We start from the raw sequence: 17,796 nt of genomic DNA, 5'->3' as shown, positions 1-17,796 counted from the left end.
CTAAAAGCAGTGTGTAAGACTAGTGGAGGAGAACATACCAAGATTCATGAAAACTGTGATTAAAACTAGGGTTATTCCACCAAATATTGATTTCTGAGCCCTTAAAACCCGATGAATATGAACTTGTTTTCTTTGTATTATTTGAGGTCTGAAAGCTCTGCATCTGTTTTGTTATTTTTAACAAATATTTTTATATGGAATTTGGGAGAAATGTTGTTTGTAGTATAAAATAAAACAATAATGTTTATTTTACTCAAATATATACCTATAAATAGCAAAATCAGAGAAACTGATTCAGAAACTGAAGTGGTCTCTTAATTTTGTCCAGAGCTGCATATATACAGTATATATATATATATTAACGAATGAGCAGACTAAACATAATAATAATAATATCTGGGGTTTATACTGTGTGCAGTGATATAAAAGTCAAAGTAAATGTTGGAAACACTGTATATACATACATTATTCTTTCTCACTAGTGCTTTTTTCAGTCTTCTATCTTTTTTCCCCCCTCAATGCTCAGTGGCGCTCTGTAGACGGAGCGCGCCTTTCTCGGCGGAGGCTAAATAAAATGATCTCTCAAGTCGAAATTGCATGCCATCATTTATGTTGTCTCCACTCGACATTCCTGAGCCTCTCTGAAGCCGCTTTAAACAGGAGGAAATATGAGCGCCAGGGCCTTTAATTGACTTAGATTGAGAAATATTATCAGAGTTAGATATTTAATAAGACTTTTTCCTCTGGCTATTTCAGCTCAGCAGTGATGAATGGAGGGGCTACGGGCGGAGCTCGGGAAGGGAGGAAGAAAGGGAGCGGGAGCAGCGAGAGCGAGAAAAGAATAGACAGTGGAGAAAGGGAGGGAGCGATGAGGAAAAAGCGAACAAATTGAGAACGAGAGACGAGAAGAGGTTAAGAAATGCCTGCAGTAAAATCACATGGAAATTGTGCAGCGCTGTTATATATCATACAGCTAATAACGTCCAAGATGGCCTGTAGACGATATATACATTTTTTTTCTTTGGTACAGCTTCATGTACAGAGCTGGAAACAGCAGATCAGATTATGCTAATTCACACATTGACGCCGCGATCACTCCGGCATGTTGGAAGGATTCGTTTAACTCAGCGATCAGACGACGCTTCCCCGACTGAGACAGAAATGCTGTTTTACATGCATTAGAGAGAGAGAGAGAGATTTGTGCGAACATCTTCAGCTTTTCATGCCGCTCATTCTGCAGGACTCCCTGCTGTCTCCTCCAGCAACAGCAGCAGCAGGGCGGTGTTCTGCACCATCAGCAGTTGCACTGGGAGAGAAGAAGAGAAGAGAAGAGAAGAGAGGAGAAAAGAAGGGGTTTTGTTCTTATAAGGCTGTGGTAGAGAGAGGGAGAGAAAGTGTGTGTGGGAGAGAGAGAAAGAGAGAGAGAGAGAAAGTGTGTGTAATGGAGCAGTGCTGATCTACCAAAAAAAAAAAAGAAAAGGAACAGCCCTGCAGCAGCTGGTACGCAGCATTTTACTGCCATGCATTTAGTTGTACCGTTATATGCCAGTCACTCGCTGTGGCTCCATGATAGACTGACTTTATGAATGCAAGAAAAAAATATATATATATATATATATATAAAAATGGCAAGTTCAGTTTCTGAATCAGTTTCTCTGATTTTGTTATTTATAGGTATATGTTTGAGTAAAATGAACATTGTTGTTTTATTCCATAAACTATGGACCACATTTCTCCTAGAATACAGATAAAAATACTGTCATTTAGAGCATTTATTTGCAGAAAATGAGAAACTGCTGAAATAACCCCACAAAAAGATGCAGAGCTGCAGAGTTTTAAGAGTTTAGAGTTTTTTTTATATCACAGTTTTCATGCATCTTGGCATGTTGTCCTCCACCAGTCTTACACACTGCTTTTGGATAATTTTATGCATTTACTCCTGGTGTAAAAAATTCAAGCAGTTCAGTTTGGTTTGATGGTTTGTGATCATCCATCTTCCTCTTGATTATATTTCAGAGGTTTTCAATTTGGTTAAATCAGAGAAACTCATCATTTTTATTTTGATCATTCTCTTATTTTTTTTTTATCATCTAAATGTTTTTTCAATAAATGACATATGCAGACATCTGTGCTGCTCATCCCATTGAAAACACTGTTTAAAAGCGACTGTGTTTCTTGCTCCTGTGACCAATCAGAGGAGATGTTGTGCTCGTGTGGTTTATTGGTGCAGATTATGTTTATGCGTTTGTGCCTGTTTGAAACCAAACCAAACAGAGTAGTAAGTAAACAAACTTATATACTGAGCCAAACCAACGGACTACAAGTGTGAAAACAGCTTTTAATTGACAGCAAATTAAGTTTATGTTTATAATAAAGTAAAAAAAAAAAACCTCTATCCAATTTATCGAACATTCTTTATTCCAGATCCCTATTTTGGCTTTATCTCCCCTCAAACATCAAGTATATACTAGTATATTAAATGACACCACTAATATAAATATAATTGCATTTTACATTTCTTACGTTCATTCTTGTGTTTATTTAGATTTAAAAGTCCACCATAAAAACTTGCGTCTTAAGAAGAACAAGTGCGATTAATTGCAGTTAATTACAGAATATTGTCGTGATTAAAATTTTTATCTATGCATATTTTACACAGCTTCCTAACTTTTTAGAAATGAGGGTTGTATATAGTACTGCATGATATTATTTAACTTACCCTCCCATTACCCTCACCACCAGTCAGTGAAATGTGTGACAGTGTAGAGAGAGTATGCATTATGTTTTTCCATTCTTGTCCTACTGATTGAAGCTTACATTGTTTGTGTGTGTGTGTGTTCCCCTCAGGATGGCCTCCCACTCAACTGCAACTTCATTCCTATGGATATCAGACTGCAGAACTGGGAAGACTTGCCTCCAGAGTTCAGTCGCACTGAGAACCGGAGACAAGTGAGTGAATGCGTGTGTGTTTATTTATATGTGTGTATGTGTGTGTACAGTATAGACTAAGGCACAATTTTTTGGCAGCAACAGTTTCTTTTTTTTTTTTTAACATACCAACTGACTGATTCTTTATTTGTTTTGTTGTTGATTCTCCATGCAGTTTTATATCAGCTCTAATCAGATCTTCCTGTGTCTCATGTTCAGGTTTTTGTTTAAAATATACTGCTTTTTTTCTTTAACTTTACTTTTAATGTCAAAGTAAGGAAACAAATTAAATGTTTCTACATTTATGCTACAATTTTTTATATACCGTATTTCTTACACTATTAGGCGTATTTAAAATGATTTAATTTTCCCAAAAATCATCAGTGCACCTTATAATCCTTATGTATGAATGTTACCAGTCAGATCGTAAGGAGCAGTAAAGCCACTCTGCTAAAGTACAGAGATACAGGAGTTTCAGTTTAGTGTCTCCAGCAAACAGACTGGAGCAGTATAAGCATTAGCCACAAACCGCGCTAAGTTCTAGCTCTTTCGCTGTTCTGAGGTGAGTATTATTAGCTTGTAATCTGCTGCTAACCCCGGCTAGCACTGCTGGAACCGCATTAGCTGCTAATTACGCTAAGTGCTAGCTCTTTTTTTGTTCAAATGTAAGCAGTATCCGGTGCGTCTTATGTATGAATTTTACCAGTCAGGTTGTAAGGAGCAGTAAAGCCACTCAGCCGAAGTACAGCTTTATACAGGAGTTTCAGTGTAATTTCTCCAGCAGTATTAGCATTAGCCGCTAACTGTGCTAAGTGTTAGCTCTTTTGTCTGTTCACAGTTGAGTATTATTGGCCTGTAGCCTGCTGCTAACCTAGGCTAGCACTGCTGGAGCAGCATTAGCATTAGCCACTAACCGTGCTAGGTGCTAGGTTTTTGGCTACTCAGAGGTGAGTATTATTGGCCTGTAGGCTGCTGCTAACTCCGGCTAGCTTACGCGCTAGCCATTAGCCACTAATTCTCCAGCTTTAGCTGAAACCTGGAAATCTAAGCTTACTGTAAATATACTAAAGCACTTTACTCAACCCAAATGAACAGTTTTCAGGAGAGAAATCTGTGTAGATTAACATCCAGCACTCGTTTGACTTTTTTTTAGTAATTGTGGTTTTAAGTAAGTGTGTATTTACTTAGCTTTGCTTTATCGGTGTCCCATAAAATGCACCTTATTGTTTGGTGCGCCTTATGTATGAAAATAGACCAGATAATAGATGTTTTTTGATAGTGCGCATTATAGTGCCAAAATGTGGTATGTGTATGTGTAAACTTTCTGTATTGTCAGACAGTTTTTAGACTCCATAGTTTTGCTTTCATACTTTTGACCCATGTTGTAGCTTTTTAATGAATGACAACTGTGTGCGATTGAGTGGAGGATCTGGCCAAGATATTACATCCCCAGCCGTCGTGATGTTGGGATGAGTTCAGAATCAGGTCGGAATGCGGGTACTGGTGAGAAAGCACGTACTGGATTTCACACTCTCAGACTGGTTGGCGGTTGGCAGGACGTTAGAGGAGATTCAGACAGTGGGTGGGAAACTGCAATGAACAGCAATTGGAAAAATAATTATGCGAAAATAAAAAAGTGTCAAAACATACCATTAGTAGAGTATCACTGCAGACATGGATGAACAATAATGCTGAGGCTGGCGGCAGATAATTGTTGGACAAGACAGCTTTGTAAAGTATGAATCCCTGAGGAGAATGATATTGGAAGCCAAGGCTGGGTTGTGTAGAGCTGAGAACTGTTTTTTTTTGTGTGTGTGTGTGTGTCTCTCTCTGTCTGTGTGTGTGTGTGTGTGTGGGGCATTAGGTGGTGCGATTTGTGCGCGAGTGGAGCTTTTTGACAGCAATGAAGCAGAAGATGGTGAGGAAGAGTGGACAAGTGTTCAGCAACCCGATACTCCTGCTGGACACACTTACAAACACAAACCGCAGACAAAGCAGCACCAAGAGGCAAGAACCTGCACACACACACACATTTAACACATTTATTTAGGCCAGCATCAGTTCATAATTAACAGGTGCAATCAGTGTACGTGATCAAGGCTCCCAAAAATAAGCCCCATCAGAGTACATTTGTATCTTAAACTATTAATACACTCTACGAGTGGCTGGTATTTCACAATCTTTGTACAAAAAGCTTCCTCCATTGATGAGTGAAAACAGCAGCTTACTTCAATCAGAAACACAGATTTACCCTCCACATCTACCGTGACCACATCAGGCCTTCTGGCAGATATTTCACACAGAGCCGCTTCACCAAACACACTGTGCAACATTTCAGAATTCACCAAACAATTTGTATGTACAGAGACTGAGGAGGGAAAAACAGATGGCAGTTTTTTACAAATTAATTCCACTATTCTCTCATGTCTGGAGATATACATGTCCTTATAAAAATTACAAGCGTTCAGAATATGAGACATGGACTCGATGCTCTAAGTCTGACACACACACCTTTATACACACACACACTGTCTTGGAGTTCCACCCTGGTGGTAGACAGCAGTGTCACATTTTGGACTTTTGGTTATTCTTAGTTTTAGTGTAGTTTTAGTCCAGAAAAACATTTTAGTAGCTTTAGTCTAATTAATTAGTCAAATAAAAATATGTATATTTTTACATACAATATATATAAAATAGTATGTATATATATATATATTTTTTTATTATTGCTTTACTATTTTATATTTGATTATTTTAACATGACTGTATTTTTCACACTACAAGACGCACCGTATAACAAGACTCACTATCAATGGGCATCTATTTTCTGTCTATTTTCTTAAATAAGGTGTACTGGATTATAAGGCACGTTTTAAGCGACACTAGTAAGGAACAGGGGTGTCTCCATGTTTTCCTGCTAAGTCAGTTTAGTTAAGTAAATAAATCTGTAATTCTTAAAAAAATCATTTTCTTTCAAAGTCAAATGAATGCTGGATTTTAATCTACACAGATTTCTCTTCCAAAACTGTTTATTTGGAGGAGTAAAGCACTTCTGTTTATTTACAATAAGCTCTGATTGCCACGGCTAGCAGCAGAGGTAGCTGTGGTTAGCAGCACCTAGCGCTAGTAAATGCCGCAGGACAGCACTAGGCAAAGAAACCCGGAGTGTTCCAGTAAAAAAGGGCGCTATCAGCTAGCAGTTTGTCCATATAGCCGATGTGTGTGTGTGTGTGTGTGTATATATATATATATATATATATATATATATATATATATATATATATATATATATATATATATATATATATATATATATATATATATATTATACTTATTGTAAACTATAAGCATATATTTTATAAATTAGCTAAAATAAAAAACAGCAACTAATTTATCAAAGCATTAGTCTGTGTTTTTCAGTTTCTACAGGACTCTTATCTGACTGACAGCTGTTCTAACCAATCAGAGTTTTTTAAAATGGCTTCTGCCCCCTTGTGTCTGCGTAATGAGTCTGTTGGCAAAGTCATAGGACAATCTAACCAATCAGATTCATGAATTTTACTACGGGGCCAGAGTCTGTGGCTGTCTATGGGAAGTGGTGGGTCTTGCAGAAGGGGTACCCACTATATTAACTGCAAGCCACTGATGTATTCATTTAGTTCTCGTCTAGTTTCTGTCAGGAAAAATAGGTCGTAGTTTTCGTAGTTAACAAAATTAACACTGGTATACAGTGAGAGAATAAAGCCCAACCATCTACTGATGTATTATTTATAGATAGATCATTATCTCATGTTTCCCCAAAATCTGATGATGCATCCTGGTCTTGTTATGAGTTACTACAGAAAATATCCAAAAAAAAATCCATAATGTTTTTTGTTACTGAAATATTGGTTTATCACATTTATAGAAGATTTGCAAGCTTACAGTAAAACTTAATTAATACATTTATAAATCAGCATGCAGTTTAACCTACTGAATTACATTTCATCTTAATGTTTATTAAAGCAATAAGCCTTTTCACACAGATAATCCTCGCCATTCCCGGTAACCACTGCCAGACCAGGCTTCCAGAATAAGGGTGTATATATAGAAAACTCCGGCATGAATATAAAGTACAGCTTTATACCTGTAGCTGCCAGTAATCAGCCCACAGGATCTCACCTTTCTGAATCTTCGTTCTCCTCCTGTTAATGCTCTCGCAGTGTAGAGTGGATGGAGATGAAATTCTACCTCCCAGACCAAGACAGATTCTTTTGAGAGACTTTTTCAAAGTGTGAAGTGTTTAATATGGATAAGCGAGCTACAGCTGAAACTACATGCAGAGAGTAAGAAGCAGTCAAACACCTTCCACCCCCCACCACCGTGTGAGTTGTGAGATTTCCATCTGCTTGGAAGAACTGAGAATCGTATGCTGATAATTTACTGACGTGCGGGAGAAAATGGTGGGTAATTCCACGTGTCGATTTTATGCATACGCTGAATATTTGTCAACTTAAAATATCCTGCTGAAAATGGCAAAAAACAGGTGTTCGGACAAATAGGTGAAGATACTGAAAGATGATATGCTGATTTTAAGTCACACTGCAGTACTTCTTCTAATATCTGTTGTCACGTATCATGTGTCCAAAAGGCCTGGTGTCATGGTGTGGGTTGCAGTAGCAGACAATGCATAATCTACTTGGGTTTTCATTACAGGCAATTTGACATCCCAGCGTTATGTTAATAAAGGCCTGCAACCTGTGGCCCTACCTTTACTGGATGCATACACTTGTGCACTATTTTAAAAGAACAATGTTTGTCCACATACTGCTGCCATCTCAAGAGCTTTTCCCGTGTATCCTGCGCATTCCCACCTACCCGGTATATTCCTGCATACCCTGCACCTTCCCACGCATCCTGCACATTCCCACCTACCCGGTATTTCTGTATACCCTGCGCCTTCCCACGTTTCCAGCACATTCCCACCTACTCAGTATATTCCTGCATATACTGGTCTTTCCCACATATCCTGCGCTTTCCCACGTATCCTGTGCTTTCCCACGTATCCTGTGCTTTCCCACGTAGCCTGCGCATTCCCACCTACCCGGTATATTCCTGCATACCCCGCGCCTTCCCACGAATCCTGCGCATTCCCATCTACCCGGCATATTCCTGCATACCCTGCACCTTCCCACGCATCCTGCACATTCCCATCTACCCGGCATATTCCTGCATACCCTGCACCTTCCCACGCATCCTGCACATTTCCATCTACCCGGTATATTCCTGCATACCCTGCGTCTTCCCACTTAGCCTCCGCTTTCCCACGTATCCTGCACATTCCCATCTACTCGGTATATTCCTGCATACCCTGCACCTTCCCACGCATCCTGCACATTTCCATCTACCCGGTATATTCCTGCATACCCTGCGTCTTCCCACTTAGCCTCCGCTTTCCCACGTATCCTGCACATTCCCATCTACTCGGTATATTCCTGCATACCCTGCACCTTCCCACGCATCCTGCACATTTCCATCTACCCGGTATATTCCTGCATACCCTGCGTCTTCCCACTTAGCCTCCTCTTTCCCACGTATCCTGCACATTCCCATCTACTCGGTATATTCCTGCATACCCTGCGCTTTCCCACGTATCCTGCACATTCCCATCTACTCGGTATATTCCTGCATACCCTGCGCCTTCCCACTTATCCTGCGCTTTCCCACGTATCCTGCGCATTCCCATCTGATCCGGCATATTCCTGCATACCCTGCGCTTTCCCACATATCCTGCGCAATCCCATCTACCTGGCATATTCCTGCATACCCTGTGCCTTTCCACATATCCTGTGCAATCCCATCTTCCTGGCATATTCCTGCATTCCTTGCCCACATGTCCTGCGCTTTTCTACGTATTCTGCGCATTCCCCCCTACCCGGTATATTCCTGCATACCCTACGCTTTCCCACGTATTCTGCGCTTTCCCAAGTATCCTGCGCTTTCTCACGTATCCTGCGCTTTCCCACGTATCCTGCGAATTCCAATCAACCCGGCATCTGCCTGCATACCCTGCGCTTTCCCACGTACCTGACATATTCCCGAGTACCCTGCATATTCCTGCGTACCCTGAACATCCCCACACACCCTGCTGAAGTATATTTTTGATTTAGAAGAGCAATGCTGAAGAATATTTATGATTAGAATAGCAATGCTGGGGTACAATTATGATTAGAATAGCAAAAGATGAGAAAATGTGTTACATTTAAAGAACAAAAATAGGGAAAAAACGGCATTCCTAGTATAAGTGAGTATTTTGGTGTGTGTGTTCCATATTGCCTGTTGAAGAAAATAATCATGTATAAGCCTGACTTACATATCAGGCAACTTAACTAAGAGTGACAGACAGCAGACAGAAATAGACAGGCAGACAGGCAGAGCGAGATAGGAGGTACGGACGTGCGAGCACAAAGAGAAATAGAGAGAGAGAGTAAACAGATGGGGAGAAAGATTGAACGGACACTGACAGAGGAAGAACAGAGACGGAGAGAGCGAGCAGAGCAAACAGCAGAGAGAGAGAGAGAGAGAGAGAGACTGACGAGCAGACAGGCAGAGAAACACAGCTAAACTCATAAGGGAACAGACGGAAGGCTGGAAAGACAGAGAGATAGTGATGGATACACACGCAGATAAACACACGCAGGCTGAGAGTGTGAAAGAGATGTAGAAACGCCAGCATGTTCCTGCACTTTCCGTCCAATCATCCTCAGAGTCAGCGGTCCATTGTTGCCCTCTCTAATATACAGAAAGAACTCTTAGGGGGTGTAGGGAAATATGGAGTATTTTAATACTAATTCAGAAATTCTGCATTGATTTCCAAAAACACAGGCTTTAATTTTAAGTATTAGCTCATATCTCGAGATTGGTGGAAAGCAGTGGGTCTTTTTTGTTGTGTTTAATCTCTGCTCACTAAATAGCAGTGTTGTAGTGTTTGATTTGACTTTTTACATATTATTAGATTTTTTACATATGATAGTATATTTTTATATTTTGACTTGACACTGCTGAGGTAAATGTCTTATTAGAATAGCACTGCTAAGATAAATTTATAATTGTACCCCAGCAATGTTATACTAATTATAAATTAACCTAAGCAGGGCTATTCTAATCATACATTTACAGGGGTTGGACAATGAAACTGAAACACCTGTCATTTTAGTGTATTAATTGCACATTGCACCAGTAAGAGCAGAGTGTGAAGAATCAGTTAGCAGAGTAAGAGCACAGTTTTGCTCAAAATATTGCAATGCACACAACATTATGGGTGACATACCAGAGTTCAAAAGAGGACAAATTGTTGGTGCACGTCTTGCTGGTGCATCTGTGACCAAGACAACAAGTCTTAGAGCCATGGTATCCAGGGTAATGTCAGCATACCACCAAGAAGCACTAACCACATCCAACAGGATAAACTGTGGATGCTATAAGAGGAAGCTGTCTGAAAGGGATGTTCGGGTGCTAACACGGATTGTATCCAAAAAACATAAAACCACGGCTGATCAAATCACGGCAGAATTCAATGTGCACCTCAACTCTCCTGTTTCCACCAAAACTGTCCGTCGGGACAATAAACTATAGTGATCTACAAACCAGGTGTTTCAGTTTCAATGTCCAACCCCTGTACATCAGCAGTGCTATTCTAAACGTAAATTTACCTCAGCAGCTAAGTCAGCTCAGCTAATGTTACTATCTCAGTGCGTCCAGTATCTTTCAGCTATAAAACAGCCCAAGCTCTTACTAAGTGCTGCTTATTTCTATTATTCCCTTTTCATTTGTTTAGGAAGAGTGTAAAAATGAACTTAAACCTGCCATTTCTCTGCTCTTCCTGCTATCTCTGCACACACACAGCTTTTATGTAATCCCTTTCATTTAATTTTTGTGTGTGTGTGCGTGTAGTGTTTGTGTAGTGTGTAGTTTGTGTGTGATCTTTTGAAGGCAAGACCCCTTGACTCTTTCACACAGGACTTCCGAACCTTGAAAACTGTAAACTCTTTGATGTGGACCCTGCTTCCTCTGTCCATCACTCAAATCACTCACGCTCTCTCTCTCTCTCTCTCTCTCTCTCGCATGCTCTCTCAGGTACCTCACTAAACAGGATGTGGCTCAAACCTCCATCAGTGCTGCCAAAAAAGAGGGCGGGACTTTACGTACCATCAGCAGGGACAACGTACCTGCCAAGAGGAAATCCATAACCAAACCACTCGACCAGGCCACTGAGTAAGTACCACACACACACGCACCATGACGTGACCACCATAATTCAATATCTACAGATAGATGAAAAGATAACTGCTGTGCTGGAGGTTGGTGAATGTAGTGGATAACAACACTGCATTCCTCGTGGCAGACTTGGGTTTGATTCCTGTAGCTGAGAAAGTGCACCAGAACACGCTACACAAATAAGTGTCCTTGGAAAAGACTTTCTAACTTGTTCTTCTATCTGCTGTGAACACCAGTAGCATTGCTATTTTATTCATTAATGTACTTCTGCATTGCTATTCTAATCATAAATATACCCCAGCATTGCTATTGTAATCATAAATGTACCCCAGCATCACTATTCTAATCATAAATGTACATTAGCAGTGCTATTATAAGCATAAATGTACCTCAGCAGTGCTATTCTAATCATAAATGTACCTCAGTAGTTCTAATCTAATCATAAATTTAAGTCAGCAGTGCTATTCTAAATATAAATGTACATCGACAGTGCTTTTCTAATAATAAATGTACCTCAGCAGTGCTGTTCTAATCATAAATGTACCTCAGCAGTGCTCTTCTAATCATAAATGTACCTCAGTAGTTCTAACCTAATCAGAAATTGAAGTCACCAGTGCTATTCTAATCATAAATTACCTCAGCAGTGCTATTATAAGCATAAATGTGCCTCAGCAGTGCTATTATAAGCATAAATATGCCTCAACAGAGCTTTTCTAATCATAAATTTCCCTCAGCATTGCTATTCTAACCATAAATGTACCTTAGCATTGCTCTTCTAATCATAAATGTACCTCAGTAGTTCTAATCTAATCAATTTTGTGGAATTGAAATTATTCTCATGCCTTTTACAAGACCTTGCACTATTTCATGCTTTTTAATCTTAAGATCTTTAATCTTTCTTTCTCCCCATATTGCACAATAACTGTGAGTTTTAGGAGATTTTCTTTTAATTAAGATCTCCTGGCAAACCAATTAACAAACTGTCTGAGACTGATGCCAATTATCTAAAAAAAAAAAAAAATCTGCAAAACAAAAATAATACTTTAAGTTTTTTTGATATATCACTTTTTATTCCATATCTATTTGGAACACAGAGTTATCCAAATGTTTGTGGACACTCCTTGTAATGAATGCATTCAGCTACTTTAGGTTGCACCCATTGCTGACACAGATGAGCAATCGCACACACACACACAGTTTATATAGTCTTTGTTGAGACATACTGCTGACAGAAAAGGTCTCAACTGCTCCTATAAACACTCAAGCACAAACAAATATCAATTTCTCTGTTTTCTGTGAAACAGTTTAAATGAGTTTGGTAGGGTCAAAAATCATATGCTTCAATGAGCCATTTAGATAATAAGAAAATATCCATAGAACCACACTGGCACCACCCGTCACCTTTCAACCCGCACCAGAGCCCCACCCACTAGATCAATGGAAAATCCAACATTTCAGTCATTTTGGTTGAGAACCTCAGGGAGTACACAGCATTAGGATTAGCCAGCAGGCTGAGGGAGGGATCTGTACCTACTATGTGTGGCAATCAGCAGATTAGGGAGATGTAAGTACATTATTACACATGAGTTCTGTCGTTCTGTCGCAGTTAAGCATGAACTAGCTTAACTAAGCTTAACTAGGTTAGTTCGTGTTTTGCCATTTAGCGAAAGCTTATACTAAATTGTTGTAAAGGCTTATGGGGCGTGGCCAACAACCGCTTATTTGCATAAAATTGGCCGAGCCCTTAAACAGCTCATTCTGAAAGGGACTGAAACCGGCAGGAATAGAGCCCTGTAACTTTGTGGGATCTGCTTGGGTAGTGATTGTCCAATGTCTCAACTTCACTAATGTTCTTGTCACTGAATCCATTAAAACACTCACAGCAATGCTCTGAAATCTAGTGGAAATCCTTCTCTAGACACTGTAGACAGTTACTCCACAAAAGCAGAATCAACCCTTTTTATTACCTTTAATTTATAAATAAACTAAAATTAATGAACAAGCAGGTGCCCCTGCACTTTGTTCGTTTAGTCTATTAAACATATTGTGCAGCCAGAAATACAAAAGTACAGGTCGTCACACGCTAATCGCACTTTATTCATGCATCAATAAACTCATTTAAGGATGAGTAGAACTGATTCCATCTTCCACACCGAGAGTGATCTTCTATTTTTACGAACTTTCACAGCTGAAATGAACTTTCTCGACCCATCACGGCTGTTCCCGGTGTTGGCACTGTGTCAGCCACGATGATGGATGTATGGAGCGCCAAAAACAGCTCCATACAAAAGCATCCTAGCAGTGCGAGAAAGCGCTAAAAAGGTTTAAAAACGAGGTGATGAGACGGTCTGACTGCCAGCTTTTTTTCAGATGTTATCATGAAGCTTCCGTTCCTGTCTGCTGTCCTTGGTGTTTTGCCTGAACTCAAGAAGATGCGCGTCTACACATGCATTTAAAAACAAAATTGAATATCATTGAAAAGTTACTTTATTTCAGTAATTCAGTTCTAAATGTCAAATTCATATATTATATAGAATTATATCATATCATATATCTGTTTCCACCAGAACTGTCCGTCACCACAATAAATTATTGTGCTCTAAAACCAGGTGTTTCAGTTTCATTTTCCAACCCCTGTAGGAAGGAATGAATGAGTTAATTAATTAATGAATGACTAATGATAGACTTGACATTTACTTAAAGTAAGCTGAAATCAAAATAGACAGTCTAAACCCAAGCTAACCTGCCAAGCTGTTACTGATCAAAATATGTATACACACATACAGACACACACAGACCGAGACCATGGTGCACAGGACAGGTTTTCTGATTACATGTGACAGCTGCTTACTATTCCACTAAAGTTTGTTAGTGAAGCCCTCACGCCTTCAACTCTGCTACGCTGATTTCCAGCTCCCAGCTGATACTCGCCGCACTCTTACACACCCACCCGCACCCCCCCGCACTCTCTCGCACTCTCTCGCACTCTCTTATGTCCTTATTTCTTTTTCTGTCTCCCTCTCTTTTATCATTATCTCTGACTTACCCCCTCACATACAGCTGCTGCTGCCGTTTCCACTGCGGCACCCCAGGTGTGTCCAATCCAAAAATGGAAATGAATACGTACATATATATTTATATTTCTCACTTGGCTTTTGCCTCATCGCATTACTTTGCGTGGGTCAGGGTGGGGCAGGGAGTGGAACTGACAGATACATATTTATGGATTTGCAAGGCTGAGGGTGGGGGGAAGAAAAAATATTGCATAGCAGTCACAATTTATTTTGAAAGCACATTTCCGTGTGTAATTATGTGTGTAGTGGCAGACTGTTTGCCCTGCTAAACCCCAGAGTGTGTTTGTGTGTGTGTGTTCTGCTGAGCCTGCTGCCGGAGAATGCTTAGCACAGGCGATGAGGGTTTAATCCAGAGCCTGAAACGCAAACACACACACACGCTCGCCAATGTTACCATGGCAACCAGGAAAGGAAAATTAAGCCCCACTGAGGATGGTGTAGGAGTGTTTTTTCATTTTTTTTAATCATGTTTATTAGTATTAGTATATTGAAGACAGTCCTAAAAAGAAAGAAACGAAGTAAAAAGACAAAAAAGGTAAAAATGTAAGAAAAAAGGAGTCTAAAGAAGTATGAAGGGAGACGGAAGGAAGAGGAACACATCAGCAGGTCTTTGCAGATAAAGTTTCGCATCATAAGCACCTTTATCTCGCCCCAGAAAGGCAGCCGGCGAGCACTCGTCATTTCCACCCGCCCACTGGCTCGCTCACCAGCCCACTCACTCATTCTCTCACTCGCCCACTCTCTCGCTTTCTCTCTCTCTTTTTCTCTCGCTGTCACTCTCTCGCTCACTCTCGCTCACCTGCTGCCCCCACCTGAACCTGACCGGCTCTAGAAAGCAGCCTGAGAGCACACTATTAAAGCAGATCTTTGCAAGACTGCATTCAAAGATCTGCTTTACTCTACTTTACTCGCTTTTTAGTGCAGATTGAGGAGGTGGTTTGGCTTTTTAGTTTTATAAATAGCTACGTGAAGAATTTGATGGTGGTAGATCAGGCAGTCTAGTGCAAAGTGCAAAGCTAGACTTTCTAGATGTCTTTTTTCTGACCAAAGCACTGGTTTTACAATTCCACGTTTTACATGGTTTGTCCATTTCCCTCAGTGTTCCCATGCTAGAGCTTATATTGGTCCCAAAAATGCAGATCTGACCCGACCCCATGAATGTCCCCAAGCCCGATTTAAACCTTTTTTTTATTTTTTTATAAGCAAAGCACTAAAACTGAGCTTTTTAAAAATACATTTCGGGCTGTTTACATGACCGACATCTGTTCAGAATGATGTTAATTAACATTGCCACACTGATGATGCATTGACCTGTTATTTAAGAAAGATATTTATTAAAGGTCTCATTCCATCGTTTTTTCCATTCATTTTAGAATAGAAAAAAAATTGTTGTGGTCTCTAATATTTACAGGGCGGGGGCGGCCTCTGGTGATCCGGTATAATGCTGTTTTAGTCTGGTGGAGAAGTGTGCGAGGAAGAACGCTAGGATTTTGGCTCTTGCTCTTGAATATTCGTACAACTTTTTAAAGTTACTTTTTAGAACATGTGTAATGCCCTGCTTAGTGCAGTTCAGCCACTGACCTAGTCTTAGAGTCTCTGTAAAACGAGAAATCCACCATAGATCCTATTTAAACCTGTAGTTACTTACACACAGATGTGGGTAGTCCAGGTCCAGAACGTAAAAATCCACCCCAGGGTTTTGTTGGCCCAGGATGGATATTTACTTACTGGACCTGGACTACCCTGCTCTGTTTACACAAGATAGCTAGTTAAGTAATTTGTGTAAACAGAACTCTTTAATTGACTTCATGATTAAATAATAAACCACTGGAATATTGGGAAGCTCTAAATATATACCCATTAATTATTTAATTTACCCGCTTTAGTGAAGTTGAGGTCTGGACTGGAAAAAATGTGAACAGTAAATGTTTAGTCAAAATAACACAGCATCTTTACAAGGGGTGTAAGAATATATGTATATATTGTCATATGTTTTGCACTACTGTATTGATTCTTAAAAACGGAAAGTAGGAAAAATGGAAAGTAGTTTATTTTGTGTTGTTTCAACCCCGTGACAGCCCTCTGTTTAGAGTGTGCCTCTAAAAGAAATCCGTTTTAAGGGACACGCTACCCCTGGGCTAAGTAGTAGGGCCAAGTGGTGAAATGGGATTGAGCTATAGTTTAATGCATGTATTTAATCCCTGTGCTAATCAGTACAGCTTGTGTCTGAAATGCTGTCTTTTCTTATTGGTGTATTTGTGTGTGTGTGTGTCTCCACAGAGAAGCACAGCTCTGCTCAGCTCCCCCGGAGGTCTCTGTATGTGGTGCGACAGGGTCCGGCTCTGACTCTGGCGCTGGGTCCGGGTACGTGCAGGCTCTGGACTCCGGAGGGAATCCGCTCTGTCTGTCCTGCCAGAAGCCCAGCACGGATCACTCGGGCTGGGCCGGAGGATTCTGCAGCTCCGCCTGCATGGAGGAGTTCCAGCTGCGCTCCAACCAGAGCTACATGCGCGCCCGCGTGCTGGAGACGGAGCAGGGTGTGTGTCAGCACTGCGGCCTCCACGCCCACCAGCTGTACCTGCGCGTCCGCGACGCTCCGCACACACACCGCAAAGAGCTGCTGGACAACACCTGGCTCGCACAGCTGCCCCTCAAACAGGTGACGCACACACACACTCACTCACTCACTCTCTCACTCTCAGCTGTAGAGAACAAACACACACACCGGACAACAGCTGGCCAGCACAGCCGGCTCTCAAACAGATAAACACACCTTAAATTCACTTATTTATTTATTTATTTTCATTATTTTAAAGTGGTATTGTAAAACTGCATTGAAGATTAATATTGAAATCATACTAACTGTGAATAAAAAAATATGGAATTATTTAATAAACAAAAACAAACCAGAATATGGTTTATATTTGAGATTCTTCAAAGTAGGTACATCAGCTTTATGAGGTAGAGTCACCTGAAACGGCTTTCAGTTAACAGCTGTGCTAAACTTGTGTTGTGAAGAGATAGAGTTAGATAGAGTTATTTGAATAATGTTCTAATTCATATTATGAAAAGACATACTAAACTAAGTAAAGAAAAAAAATATATATATATATTTTTTTTTTTAAGAAATGAAGGTCATCCAATAAAAAAAAAATGTTAAGTACTTTAAAAGTATTCTAAAGTGCAGTTGCAAAGACCATCAAAAACATTATGATGAAACTAGCATCTCAAAAAATGATTGAAAAGCTACTTTATTTCTGTAATTCAGTGAAACTCATATATTATATAGATGCATTACACACAGAGTGATCTGGTTTACATATTTTATTTGTCCTTTTGTTGCTGATGATTATGGCTTACAGCCTATGAAAACCCAAAAGTCAGTATCTCAGAAAATTTGAATATAATTTAAGACCAATTGGTATTTTTGGCTAGGGGTGTGCCATATAGTATCGTGCACTATAATATCGTAAATATTTTGAAATATTGCGAACGATATTATACATTAAAATATTGTGCCACATCACACATCCCATTT

The 17,796-nt window shown here is 40.0% G+C and overlaps 1 protein-coding gene across 1 annotated transcript in view; it reads left to right on the top strand.

Moving 5' to 3' along the window:
- zranb3 (zinc finger, RAN-binding domain containing 3) overlaps nt 1-17,796 on the top strand; it is a 111,075-nt gene that overhangs the window by 85,262 nt on the left and 8,017 nt on the right. The window contains exons 15-18 of the mRNA XM_049471415.1: nt 2,848-2,949; nt 4,793-4,935; nt 11,044-11,181; nt 16,539-16,917. Coding sequence (XP_049327372.1) covers nt 2,848-2,949; nt 4,793-4,935; nt 11,044-11,181; nt 16,539-16,917 — 762 coding nt within the window. The remainder of the gene's footprint in view (nt 1-2,847; nt 2,950-4,792; nt 4,936-11,043; nt 11,182-16,538; nt 16,918-17,796) is intronic.

Source organism: Astyanax mexicanus, chromosome 23 (genome assembly GCF_023375975.1).
Source record: "Astyanax mexicanus isolate ESR-SI-001 chromosome 23, AstMex3_surface, whole genome shotgun sequence".
Taxonomy (NCBI): domain Eukaryota; kingdom Metazoa; phylum Chordata; class Actinopteri; order Characiformes; family Acestrorhamphidae; genus Astyanax; species Astyanax mexicanus.
This window is presented reverse-complemented; position numbering and strand designations above follow the sequence as displayed.